The sequence below is a fragment of the Nannospalax galili genome, unplaced genomic scaffold (genome assembly GCF_000622305.1).
Source record: "Nannospalax galili isolate Female #2095 unplaced genomic scaffold, S.galili_v1.0 scaffold1055, whole genome shotgun sequence".
Lineage (NCBI taxonomy): Eukaryota > Metazoa > Chordata > Mammalia > Rodentia > Spalacidae > Nannospalax > Nannospalax galili.
In genome coordinates, this window is record NW_008337140.1 from 1,233,768 (window position 1) to 1,246,557 (window position 12,790).

The 12,790-nt window shown below is 45.1% G+C and overlaps 1 protein-coding gene across 3 annotated transcripts; it reads right to left on the reverse strand.

Moving 5' to 3' along the window:
* Nucleotides 1–338: 338 nt before the first annotated feature.
* Lsm10 (LSM10, U7 small nuclear RNA associated) lies at nucleotides 339–5,669 on the reverse strand. Of its 3 annotated transcripts, XR_003849400.1 has the most exons (4): nucleotides 5,032–5,669; nucleotides 4,546–4,807; nucleotides 944–1,048; nucleotides 339–768 (listed from the first exon to the last, which is right to left on the reverse strand). XR_003849400.1 is itself a non-coding variant. In XM_029563142.1 (3 exons), the coding sequence occupies exons 1-3, from the start codon at nucleotides 4,622–4,624 to the stop codon at nucleotides 653–655; spliced, it is 300 nt and encodes a 99-aa protein (XP_029419002.1). In that variant the 5' UTR covers nucleotides 4,625–5,071; the 3' UTR covers nucleotides 339–652. The 3 variants fall into 3 exon arrangements, 2 of the variants coding, with proteins under 2 accessions (XP_029419002.1, XP_008830368.1); XM_029563142.1 differs by having other exon boundaries at nucleotides 4,546–5,071; XM_008832146.3 differs by lacking the exon at nucleotides 5,032–5,669 and having other exon boundaries at nucleotides 339–1,048; nucleotides 4,546–4,676.
* Nucleotides 5,670–12,790: the final 7,121 nt, after the last annotated feature.

Sequence of the window (12,790 nt, forward strand, 5' to 3'; positions counted from 1 at the left end):
GGCTGGGACTGATTTCTTTCAAGCTAGGGACAGGGGAGGGCAGGATATTCCAGACCTTCTGATGACAGCCTCTTTCCCAGAGACTCTCAAGAAAAAGGCCACTTTCTACCTGACCACACAGAAGTACCTCTACTGGAGCTATGTGAGCTGTAAAGCCTAAAGACCTACTGCTTGGGCCAAGTGTCCTATAAAGTAAGTCTTAGAGTTCAGCTCCGTGTGAGACCTGGACTCTGCTACTTCCCAGGAGCCACAGGAAGAGTAGCTGGTACAGGCTGGTACAGGTGTGTACATATCCAAGTTTGGCTTTAGGAAAAAGAAACAAATGCAAGAGAGATGGGGAATTAGGGATGATTCACTCCAAACAGATTTAATAATCTCACTGGCAGGGTTGATTACTCCTTGACAGACGTCCTCAATCAGTAAATGGCAATTCCAGATGAAAATGATCAAAAGGAAGACTGTCACCTACCCCAAGGCCACAGGTAGACAGACAGGATTCTGGGTCCCAGGGTGAGTCTGGGAGGTGGAAGCCTAAGAAAGGCAGGTGGCATTTGTCAGATACCAGGTCCCTGGGAGGGAGGGATGGCAGAGAGTTGGCTCAGAACACCGGAGAACCCTGAGTTGGTGCTGCAGGTTTGCTGAGGGGACAACCTCACTTGCGCCTTTTGGAAGGAAACTCCTGTCGACCTTGGCCCTTGCCACCGAAGTTTCGCACACGATGGATAATCTGTATCTGTTGCTCGATGGTGGCAGTAATGTTCACATCATCTGGGATATGGACATATCGAACATTACGGCCTGTCACAAAGAGGTCATCCAGCTCAACCTGATGTCCCCAGCGGTCAGTATAGGTGACATTGGCCAGGCGGATGTTCATAAAAGCATCAACATTGTCAATGCGTCCTCGTGCCACACTCTCATCTCTCAGGTCCACAGTGGTTACCTGGCCCTGGAGGCCCTGCAACAGGATGATCAGGCTGTTCTCGGAGATGGTCCGCTCCTTCACGGAGTGGCTTAGTGCCATCCTTCCACATTGGCTGGCTGCTCACTGTGGGCAGAAACACATAGATAGGAGATGTAGCAGGCAATTACTATTCACTGCCAAGTCACAAGCAAAACCACCAGCAAGGACCTCCCCAAGCCCAACCACCTCCCCATTCTTTCTCTTTTTTCTGTATTGCTAGGGGCTTCCTGCACACCAGAAAAGTGTTCTACCACTGAGCTATAGCCTCAGCCCTTTATTTTATGTTTTGGTATAGGGTCTTGCTGAATTGCCAAGGCCAGCCCTAGAACTTGCAATCCTTTCCTGACACCTTTCCAATTTTTGTACCCACGGATACGGGTGTTTCAGGAACTTGTCTCATAGAATCCTCAGACCACTTTACAAATCAAGGATTTATTTCTATTTATAAATGGGGAAAATATGGCTAGAAGAGGCCAAACGATTCTTACAATTTGTCCAAGGTCACACACATTAAGGAGAGGTGCTGAGATTCAAATCCACAGCTGCCTGGGCCCCAAACCCCACACCAATGATTCACTGCCCTCTGTACATTGGAATCACCTGGAAAATTTTCACCTGGCCTCCACATCCCTGAGATCCTGATTTATTTAGCTATGGGGGGATGGGACCCAGGTATGCTTGCTTTTTTTTTAAAAAAAAATATTTTCTTTTCTGTAGCTGGGCGTGGTAGCACACTCCGGTAGTCCCAGCACTTGGGAGGCAGAGGCAGGTGGATCTCAGGCCAGCCTGGTCTACATAGTGAGTTCCAGGACAGCTGGGGCTACAGGGAGACCCTGCTTCAAAAAGACAAAAAAAAAAAATTTCTTTTCTAAATTATTTACTTTTATGTGTAGGAGTATTTTGCTTGCATGTATGTCAGTGCACCCATGTCCTGCAATGCCCTCAGAGGCCAGAAGAGGGCATTGGATCTCTTGGAAGTGGAGTTAAGGACGGTTGTGAGCAGCCATATGGGTGCTGGAAAGCAAACCTAGGTTCTCTGTAAGAGCAGCTGTTGCTCTTAACTACTAAGCCATCTCTCCAGCCCCATATAGTGGTTTTTAAAAGTTCCCCAGATAATTGTAATGTGCTAATGAGCTTGAGAACCACTATTATAAAGTGTAGTTTATATCTTGCTAGAAAATATACTCTGCCAGGCACTTTTTAATACATAAACCAAGGCTAGAGAGATAGCTCAGGGGGTTTAGAGCACTTGCTGCTCTTCCAGTGGACCAGAATACAGTCCTCAGCACCCATACTGGGTGGTAACTGTAGCTCAAGGGGATATGACACCCCCTTCTGGTCTCCAAGGGCACTCCACACACATACACAGATGTGACATGTACTCACACAGACATACACACATACATGTAAATAAAAACAAATCTTAAAAAACAAAATGGCTGGGCGTGGTAGCACACACCTTTGATCCCAGCACTTAGGAGGCAGAGGCAGGTGAATCTTTGAGTTCGAGGCCAGCCTGGTCTACATAGCAAGTTCCAGGCCAGCTGGGGATACAGGGAGACACTGTCTCAAAAAAAACAAAACAAAACCAAAAAACCCCAACCCAACCTAACCCAACCCAACCCAAACTAAGCCAAGACACAAAGAAATAAAAAACCAGCAATGATCCAGCCAGGCATGGTAGTACACAGTTTTAACACCAGCATTCTAAAGGTTAAGGCAGTTGGAGCCCCATAAGTTCGAGGCCACCTGAACAAATAGTGAGTCCAAGTCAACCTGGACTATGAAACGAGACCCATTTCAAAACAAAACAAGTCAGATGTGATGGTTCATACATTTGGTCCCAATACGTTCAAGGCAGAAGCAAGCCAATCTCTGTGAATTCCAAGACAGTCAGGTCTACATAAGGAGACTCTGTCTCAAACAAGATAAAAGCATAATCCCAGGTATCTCCCTAGACCTACTGGAACAGAATCTGCCATTTTAAGTCCTAGGGTAAATTAGATGCAACTTAAAATTTGGAACTCAATAGTTAACACCATGCGGCTGGAGAGATGGCTCAGGGGTTAAGAACACTGGTTGTTCTTCAGAAGACCCAGGTTTGAATCCCAGCACCCACATGGCAGCTAACAACTGTCCGTAACTCCAGTCCCAGGGGATCCTACAGCTTCTTCTGACCTCTGCCAGCATTGCACGACAAGGGTGCACTTACCTACAGGCAATACAGGCATTCACATAAAATAAAAATAATAAATAAAATTTAAAAAAAAAGTTAACACCAGTTCTTAAATGTCCATCAAAATTATCTAGAGGGCTTTTTTGTGTTTGAAGACAGAATCTCATGTACCCTGAACTCACTATGTAGCCAAAGCTGGCCTTGAACTACAGATCCTTCTGCCTCTACTTCCCAAGTGCTGGGATTAAAAGACCTACACCAGCACTCCCTGTTAGAGGGGCTTGTGAAATCACAGATTGCTGGGCCCCACTAAGTGAATCTGAGCCAGGGGCCTGAAATGTGCATTTCTAACAAGTTCTGGGATAAGGCTGATGTTGTTGTCTACACTATGTAGGTGTCATACAAGTATAAATTTAGGTAATCAACTGCGGAAAAAAGTATATAAAGTACACTGGTATTTTTGTGTTTCTGAGACAGGATATCTTGTGTCATACCAGCTGGTCTCACTCTACTATCTGAGCTACATCCCCAGCCCAAAGTGCAAACTTCAAGGTTTTTGAAGGCAGAGAAACTGAAACCTAGGTTGGAATCCCCACTTTACTGTTGTAACTCTGAAACAGTTACTTAATATCTGGGAACCATTTCCACATTTATTCAACCTCAGGGTAAATAAGGCTACCAGAATCTCACCACCTCAAAGGTACTTTCCTTTGCTTTCAACATGCCCTGATACTGAATTAATACAACTATGTCTTATCTATTTTTAGACCCTGAGTCAAAGGTAGTGGAACTTGCCTTATGACCTCATTGAGCATATCGAGCAAGCTGTACAAAGACTCATTAGGTGTGGCAAGCCATACTACACTGAGTACTGGGGACAGAGCTGGGTCCTAGGAAGGGCCTAACAATCTCAGTCTTCAGTCTGAGAGTCAGAGATCAAGCAAGGGCTTGTGGCAGCCACTATGAGTGCAAAAAACGGTCCCTAGACGCTAAGGGTCAGGAGATGGGGGTGCACCAGGAAAGTTGAGGCAGGAAGGCGAACCGTGACTTTGAGACCAGCCTAGACTGCGTAGCGAGACCTGTGCCTCAAAAAACAAAACAAAACAAAACAAAACAAAACAAAACAACAAAACCCACAAAAAACAAAAAACAAAAAAGTAGTCTTTGGGACCCCGAGGCAGACCCAGACTTTAGCTCTGGCTCTGGCACTTCCTGGAAAGGAGGCCCTGAGTTTCCCGGAGCCTGCCCCTGGACATCAAGCTTGTTAGCCCCAGGAGGAAGCCCCGGATGCCGAATGTGCAGCGTGCAAAGGCTGTGGGGAGAGGAGGCAGCACCGACGCGCCAGGGCCAGCCGCCTCCCGGCTCCCCGCGCGCCCGGCTCCCCGCACCCCGACGACCGACCCACCACACGCTGCCTTCGGCCTTCCGTTCTCGCGTCGCCTGCCTGCCACAGACGCAGGGGTCCCAGCGCGTCGAGGCCGCATCACAGCCGCAGACTACAAGCCCCAGAAGGCTGCGCGTCGCCGGCTCCGCCCCCGTCTTCCTCCTGCAGTGATTGGCTGGTACTCGAGACCGGTCATCCCTGGTAGGGCACCTTCTCAGGTCCTGGGCTTGGAGCGGTGTCCCTTGATGGCCTGCTGAGCCTAGTGCTGCTACGGAGAGAGTGTCTGTAAGAAAAGAAAAGAAAAGAAAAAAAAAGATAAACGGTCCTCAGCTGGTTAAAATAGTGTGGTTTTGCTGGGCTTGGTGGATCACACCTTTAATTCCAGGTCAGTGAGGCTGGGGAGAGAATCAGGAGCCACAGCAAGGTGCTGTTTGGTATAGGAGGACAGGCTCCAGTTTCCAATGTCTAGATGTCTGGATGACTGTCATTTTAGGCAAATTATCCTACCTGGGCTCCCCATTCCTCATCTAGTAGTAGGAGTACAATAGGCTATGAAAGGCCGTTTACTTTCTGTAAAAAAAAAAAAAAATATTGCATTTGTGTGTGTGTCTACAGAGGTCAGGGGAAGCATGCCAGGGTGCAGGTGTGGAGGCCAGAGGACAACTCCTTCCACCATGTGAGTGGCAGGAATAGAACTCAAATGGACAGTCTCGGCACTGAGTGCCTTAACCCTTTTGAACCATCTGTCTGACCCTGCACTGAACTTTTTCTATGTGGGTACTGGCGATCCAAACTCAGGTCCTTAAGTTTACTCAGCGAGCACTTTCCTGAGTGAGCCAGCTCCTGGAGCCCCTAATTTACATTTGAAAAAGCCTATTTTCCCTTAGCTTCAATGTTCTCATTAGGGAAACAAAAGAATATCCATCTCAGAATTGTTGCAAGATTTTTTGTTTTTCAGAGGTCTCTTGTAACCCTGGTTGACCTGAAACTCATTGTGTAGCAGAAGATGACACTGAACTTGTGATGCTCCTGCCTCCATCTTCTGAGTACTGGGATTACAGATATGAGACACCACACTGGGGTCAAATGTAGAGCTTTTTCTACATGCTAGACAAGCAGTCTACTAACTGAGCAACAATCCCTTTCCCCCCAGTCCAGGTTTGCTTTTTTGAGACAAGGTGCCATATAGCCCAGGTTATACTGCCGCTGAGAATGACTTTGAACTCTTAATCCCCCTGACTCCATCTCCTGATTACAGGTGTGTGCCACCTCCAGATAGGAGCATCTTATTAAAGATTTTTATTTTTTAATTATGTGTATATGTGTGTTGTAGGGTGTGCTTGTGAATGTAGTGCCTGCAAAGGCCAGAAGAAGGTGTTAGAGCTAAAGTTAACAAGGAGTTTTAAACCACCAGATCAGGGTGCTGAGAACCAATTGCAGATCCTCTGGAAGAACAGCAAGTCCTCTTAAATCCTGAGCAATCTCTCCAGCCTCAAGAATAGCTTATAAAAGGCTTCCTTCTTCCTGCATTCAGTTGCAGATTTCCATCTTTCCCAGAAACCCTTTCTTTCTATTGGTGATCACAGCTGGCCTCCTCAATTCTTTTTTAAAAAAGATTTTTATTATTTTTATGTATATGAGCATATTGTCAGCATGCATGTAAGTGCACCTGTGTCATGAAATGCCCATGGAGGTCAGAAGAAGGTGTTGGGTGCCCAGGAACTGGAAATATGTTAGCTTCCCTGTAGGTGCTGGGAACTGAACCTGGGTCCTTTGCAAGAGCAGCCAATGCACTTAACCACTGAGCCCTCTCCAGCCCCTAAATTTATTTTAAAAAATACTTTATTATGGGGCTGGAGAGATGGCTCAGCAGTTAAGAACACTGTTCTTGAGAAGACCTGGGTTTGAATCTCAGCACGCACATGGCAGCTAACAACTGCCTGTAACTCCAGTTCCAGGAGATCTAAACAGCCTCTTCTGATCTTCCCGGGCATTGCGCGACACAGGTGCACTTACTACATGCAGGTAATACATGCATACACATAAAATAGAAATATAGGTACATATAGGTAAGTGCACTCGTGTCATGCAATGCCTGAGGAGGTCAAAAGGGTGTTGGATCCCCTGGGACTGGAGTTATGGACTGTTTTTAGCCATTATGTGACTGCTGAGACCCAAACCTGAGTTTTCTTCAAGAGCGGCCAGTGCTCTTAATCGCTGAGCCATCTCTCCAGCCCATCCTCCTCTTAGCACCAAATCCTTTTAAATTCCAGGTCCCTTTAATAAGATGATGCTATACAGCAGTCCTGTCTGCATGAAATAACTACCATCATCACGACTTTGGCTGAGCCTGATTGCTAAACATAGTCACAATTGGGCTTGTTGACGGTTGTGCTCATTCATTAAAGGAGTGCTAAGCAGGGTCACTAGACCCTCACCTGAGTATGTATCCAGCCACTCTTGCCAGCCAACTAGTCCAGCCTTGGAAGACAAAAGAAAAATGAGGAAGAACCCAATAGAGGGATGCTTTTGGAAGCCCTTGTCAAGAAACTCCAATGGACTTTCATATGAACATTTGAAAATTGCCCTGTTCTGACTTTTTTCTAGTTCCCTGTCTAGAACTTGTAATGCTAATTACTCTTGCCTTTACTTCTCCTTCACATTTCCTATTCATGATTCAAAGACTTTCTTCGCCCCTTAGAGACAAGAGTTATGCAATTTGGGAGTCTTTTAGATAGACCCACTGAAGGGGTACTCCAATAGCCTCACCCTGCATCCCTGTTCAGCATGGAAGAAGCCAGAGTGGTTGGCGTCCCTATTCCTTTGATAATTTGGGTAACCCCTTCAGAGGATGGTGTGATAAGAATAGGAAGTAGGAATTGACTAGGCAGTTAGGGTAAAAATACCCCAAAGAAATGTAGCCAGTTTCTTGGCTAAAATTCAAAATGTCCTTGGGCCTGTTAGCAACATACTCTGTTCCAAGGCCAAAAATGTCAAAAGTATTTGGGAGCTTGTATCTAATCCTTAAAAGATTTTAGGGTTACCTCTTCAGAGGGGGGAATGTTGGAGGGGAGGGAGTGGGCATGGATTTGATCAAAACACCTTATATGCACGTATGAAATTCTCAATGAAGTTTTTGTAAAAACTTTTCTCATCAAGGTATTCTATTCCAAAAGAAAACCTTGGGGAGAAGAGTGACACTTTTGTATTTCTGCAAGGGCCTTTAATAGCTCTCATAACCAAGGACAGCTAGATTTTCCCATCTGCTTCTCAACTGGATCCTTTGTGACAGGTTTTCGGGGTTTTGTTGATTATTTTTAATTTTTTTATTTTTTATAATATTTATTTTTATTTTATGTGTATGAGTGTATTGCCTACATGTATGTAAGTGTACCCATGTCATGCAATGCCCATGGAGGCCAGAAGAAGGTGTCATATTCTCCCCTCCAAGAACTGGAGTTATGGACAGTTATTAGCCACCATGTGGGTGCTGAGAACTGAACCTGGAATCTGGATCCTCTAAAAGAGCAGCCAGTACTCTTAACCACTGAGCCATGCCTGGAGTCCCTTAAATTTATTTTTATTTTATGTGTATGAGTGGTCTTTTTTGCCTGCATGTTTGTAAGTATACCACATGCATGCAATGGAGGCTAGAATAGGGTGTCAGATCTCCTGGAACTGGAGTTACAGTTGTGAGCCTCCACGTTGGTACTGGGAGCTGATCTTTGGTTCTCTGCAAGAGCATCCAGTGCTCTTAACTGCTGGGCCACCTGTCCAGTCCCCAATATTTTAAAATTATTTTTAATTATATGTGTGTATGTATGTAGGTATGTATGTATGTATGTATGTATGTATGTATGGAGCATATACTCATAACTGCAGATGCCTATGGAGGCCAGAGGCATCAGATCTACCTGGACCTGGAATTACAAGTGGTTGTGTGCTGCCCAATGTGGGTGCTAGGAATCAAATGCAGGTCCTCTGAAAGGGAGGACTGGGTCTCCCTTTGTAACCCAGGCTGGCCTCCAATTCCCATCCTCCTGAATCAGCCAGTGCTGGGGATTACAGGAAGGTACCACAGTCAAACTTCTCAAAGGAGGCTTCTCTACCAACAGTTCCATGTGTGGTCTCTGTTCCAACTAGTATCTGTGTGAGGCTAGATTTCCTTCATGTATTCTGTATTTAAACCAAAATAGTCTGTTACGAAAATCTGGCAAGAGTGGCTGGATACATACTCAGGTGAGGGTCTAGTGACCCTGCTTAGCACTCCTTTAATGAATGAGCACAACCGTCAACAAGCCCAATTGTGACTATGTTTAGCAATCAGGCTCAGCCAAAGTCGTGATGATGGTAGTTATTTCATGCAGACAGGACTGCTGTATAGCATCATCTTATTAAAGGGACCTGGAATTTAAAACGATTTGGTGCTAGGAGCCACATATGAGGGAGAACATACGTTGTTTTTCTGAGTCTGTGTTACTTCACTTAGTATAACAGTTTCTAGATCCATCCACTTACCTGCAAATCTCATTATTTCATCTTTCTTTACTGCTGACCAGAACTCCATTGTGTAAATATACCACATTTTTGTTAACCACGCATCAGTTGAGGGACATTTTGGTTGCTTCCATCTCTTAGCTATTGTGAAAAGAGCAGCAACAAACATGGTTGTACAAGTGTCTCTACAATAGGATGAGTCCTTTGGGTATATGCCAAGGAGTGGTATAACTGGATCATATGGTAGGTTCAGTTTTAGTTTTTTAAGAGTTCTCCACACTGTTTTCCATAGAGGCTGCATGAGTTTGCAATCCCACCAGCAGTGAATGAGCATTCCCCTTTCTCAACATCCCTGCCAGCATTTGGTATCATTTGTTCTTTTGAGCCTAGCCAGTGTGATTGGGGTAAGGTGATAGCTTAGGGTGGTTTTAATTTGCATTTCCCTAATTAATAATGATGTTGAACACTTTTTGAGATGTTTCTTAGCCATCTCCCTGTAGTTAAGTCTGGATACATATTCCCTTATGAGGATTTGGTGCTAGGATCCACATATGAGGGAGAACATTCATCGATTCTTTGTTTTTTGATTTCTTTATATATTCTGGAAGTTAAACCTCTGTCAGATGTGTCATTGGTGAAGATTTTTTCCCATTCTTTGGGTTTTCTGAGAAGAGTCTTTTTTGGAGACAGGGTCTCCCTGTAGCCCCAGCTGGCCTGGAACTCATGAAGACCAGGCTGGCCTTGACTTCATAGAGATCTGCCTGCTTCTGCCTCCCGAGTGCTGGGATTAAAGATGTGCATATATTAAAGATGTGCTATAGGGAGACCCTGTTTCAAAAAGACCAAAAAAAAAAAGTGATTTAGGGGACTGGAGAGGTGGCTCAGGGGTTATGAACACTGCACACTGACTACTCTTGCAGAGGACCTTGGTTTGGTTCCCAGCACCCACATGGTAGCACCTAGCACCCACATGGTAGCAAACAACCTTTTTCTTTTTTTTTTTTTTTCTGTCGTTTTGAGACAGGGTCTCCCTGTAGCCCCAGCTGTCCTGGAACTTACTATGTAGACCAGGCTGGCCTTGAACTCACAGCGATCCACCTGCTTCTGCCTCCTGAGTGCTGGGATTAAAGGCGTGCACCACCACGCCTGGCTCTTTGCATCTTTTTAAATGTAATGTTTCATTTAATCTTTGAGAACTTCATATATGCATATATTTTGCTCATATTCACCTCCACCCTGCCCTATCCTACTACTTCTGGAGCCCTCCCTTTCCTCTGTGTCTTAATTATCGTCAGCTCGATATTTGAGGGAAGCATTTCCTTCAGTTAGAGATATACTTTGGGGGGTTGTTAAGGTGGCTCAGTAGGTAAAGGCACTTGCTATGAAGGCCTGATGACCTGAGTTCTATCCTTGGAACTCATATAAAGATGGAAGAAGGAAAGTGACTCCACAAAATTGACCTCTGACCTCCACACATGCCCCCTTACAGTTACATCAGGCATGCATGCATGCATGCACACACACAACAATAAAGTTTCAATTTTTAAAAATATACTTTTTTTTTCGGCCTTTTTGAGACAGGGTCTCCCTGTAGCCCCAGCTGTCCTGGAACTCACTATGTAGACCAGGCTGGCCTTGAACTAGCAGAGATCTGCCTGCCTCTGCCTCCCAAGTGCTGGGATTAAAGGCGTGCACCACCATGCCCAGCCTTTTTAAAATCTTTTACAAAATAATTTTTTTATTTTATGTGTATGTGCCTGTGAGTAGGTAAGTGCACCCGTGTTGTGCAATGCCTGTGGAGGTCAGAAGAGGCTGTCGGATCCCCTGGGACTAGAGTAAGAACAGTCGTTAGCTGCTATATGGGTGCTGGGATTCAAACTCAGGTCTTCTGCAAGAACAACCAGTGTTCTTAACTGCTGAGTCATCTCTCCAGCCCTAGGACTTATGAAACTTTAAATCCAGAGCCAGTGACACAACCCAATAGCACCGCACCAGTTTACCAGTTTTGGCTTAGTGTGCTCTGCCACTGCCTGCTCTTTCTTGGTTAACTCTTCACCATTTTCTGATGGATCCGCAGTCTTCCTGACAACTCACTGAATTTTTCTATTTACGTAGCATTATTTTGCAGTCAGAGCCCTTGAGTATTGCAGAGACATTTGAAATAAGTTTATTTCAGAAGTCTTGAGTTCTTGTGTCCTCTTTAGATAAGTTTTTGTTGTTTTTAGTTGTCTTAGGGTTCCAGAGTCCTGAGATTTAAGGTGTCCTCCCCAGGCCACTTGCTGCAATTTATTACATGTTACTCAGTTTAAAAGTTTCTCCAGACCTTTATTTGGGGAGTAGAGGGTTTTTTTTGACTTTTAATTTTGGTTGTTTAAGGCAGGGCCTCATGTAGCCCAAGCTGACTATAAATTTGCTATGTAGCCAACTTTGAATTTCTGGTCATCCTGCCTCCACTGCTAAAGTGTTGGGATTACAGGCATGCAACACTATGCCCAGCATACCTTTTTCTTTCATTTGTGTATATGTGGGGTGTGTGTGTATGTGTATGTGTGTGTGTGCTGGTGTGTTTGCCCATGGCCAGCGGTTGATGTCAGGCTGCTTTCCTCAGTTAGCTCTCCACAATATTATTTTTTGAATGTATATATGTATGTGTGGGCACACATGAGAACATATGTATGTTCATATTTGTATGCATGTGGAGGCCCAAGTTTGACTTGGGGTGTCTTCTTTGATTGCTCTCCATCTTCCATATTGAAGCAGGATCTTTCACTGAACCTAGATCTCACTGATTCAGGAGTCTAGCGCTGTTATGCTGGACCAGCATTTACACCAACGTTAGGGATTCAGTCTTCATTCTTTTTTTTTTTTTTTTTTTTTTGGTCTTTTTGTTTGAGACAGGGTCTCCCTGTAGCCCCAACTGGCCTAGAACTCACTATGTAGACCAGGCTGGTCTTGAACTCAGAGATCTGCCTGCCTCTGGCTCCCGAGTGCTGGAACTAACCGTGTGCACCACCACACCTGACTTGAGTCTTTTCTGTGCTAAGTGCTTTACCCACAGAGACATCTTCTCAGCCCCTCCATCTTAGTTTTTGAGCCAAGGTCTTCCACTAGAGCTGGAGCTTGCTGTTTTCTGCTGGACTGTTTGGCCAGTGAGCCCCTGGAACCAGCCTGTCTGTCTCCTGGAGCTGGGCTTATAGCATGTGTCTCCATGCCTAGCTTTTACATGTGTTCTGGGGATTTTGAACTCAGCACACTTTTTTTTTCTTTAAATTTATTATTTTTATTTTTATTTATTTTTGTCTTTTTGAGACAGGGTCTCCCTGTAGCCCCAGCTGTCCTGGAACTCACTATGTAGACCAGGCTGGCCTCGAACTCACAAAGATCAGCCTGCCTCTGCCTCCCAAGTGCTGGAATTAAAGGCGTGCATGTGTGCGAGTGTATTGCCTGCATGTATGTGAGTGCACCCATGTCGTGCAATGCCATGGAGGTCAGAAGAGGGCTTTGGATTCCCCTAGAACTGGAGTTAAGGACAGTTCATAGTCACTATGTGGGTGCTGGGAATTGAACCCAGGTCCTCTGCAAGAGCAGTCGGTGCTCTTAACTGCTGAGCCATCTCTCTAGCTCCTTGGCACACACTTTTAACCCACTGAGACAGCTCCCTAGCCCTGCTTTTACTTTTGATTTTTTTTTTTACTTTTTGAGACAGGGTCTCCCTGTAGCCCCAGCTATCCTGAAACTCACTATATAGACCGGGCTGGCCTTGAACTCA

Excerpts from the sequence above, each read along its gene's own strand:
- Lsm10 (XM_008832146.3), bottom strand. The coding sequence starts at position 1,024 with ATGGCACTAAGCCACTCCGTGAAGGAGCGGACCATCTCCGAGAACAGC.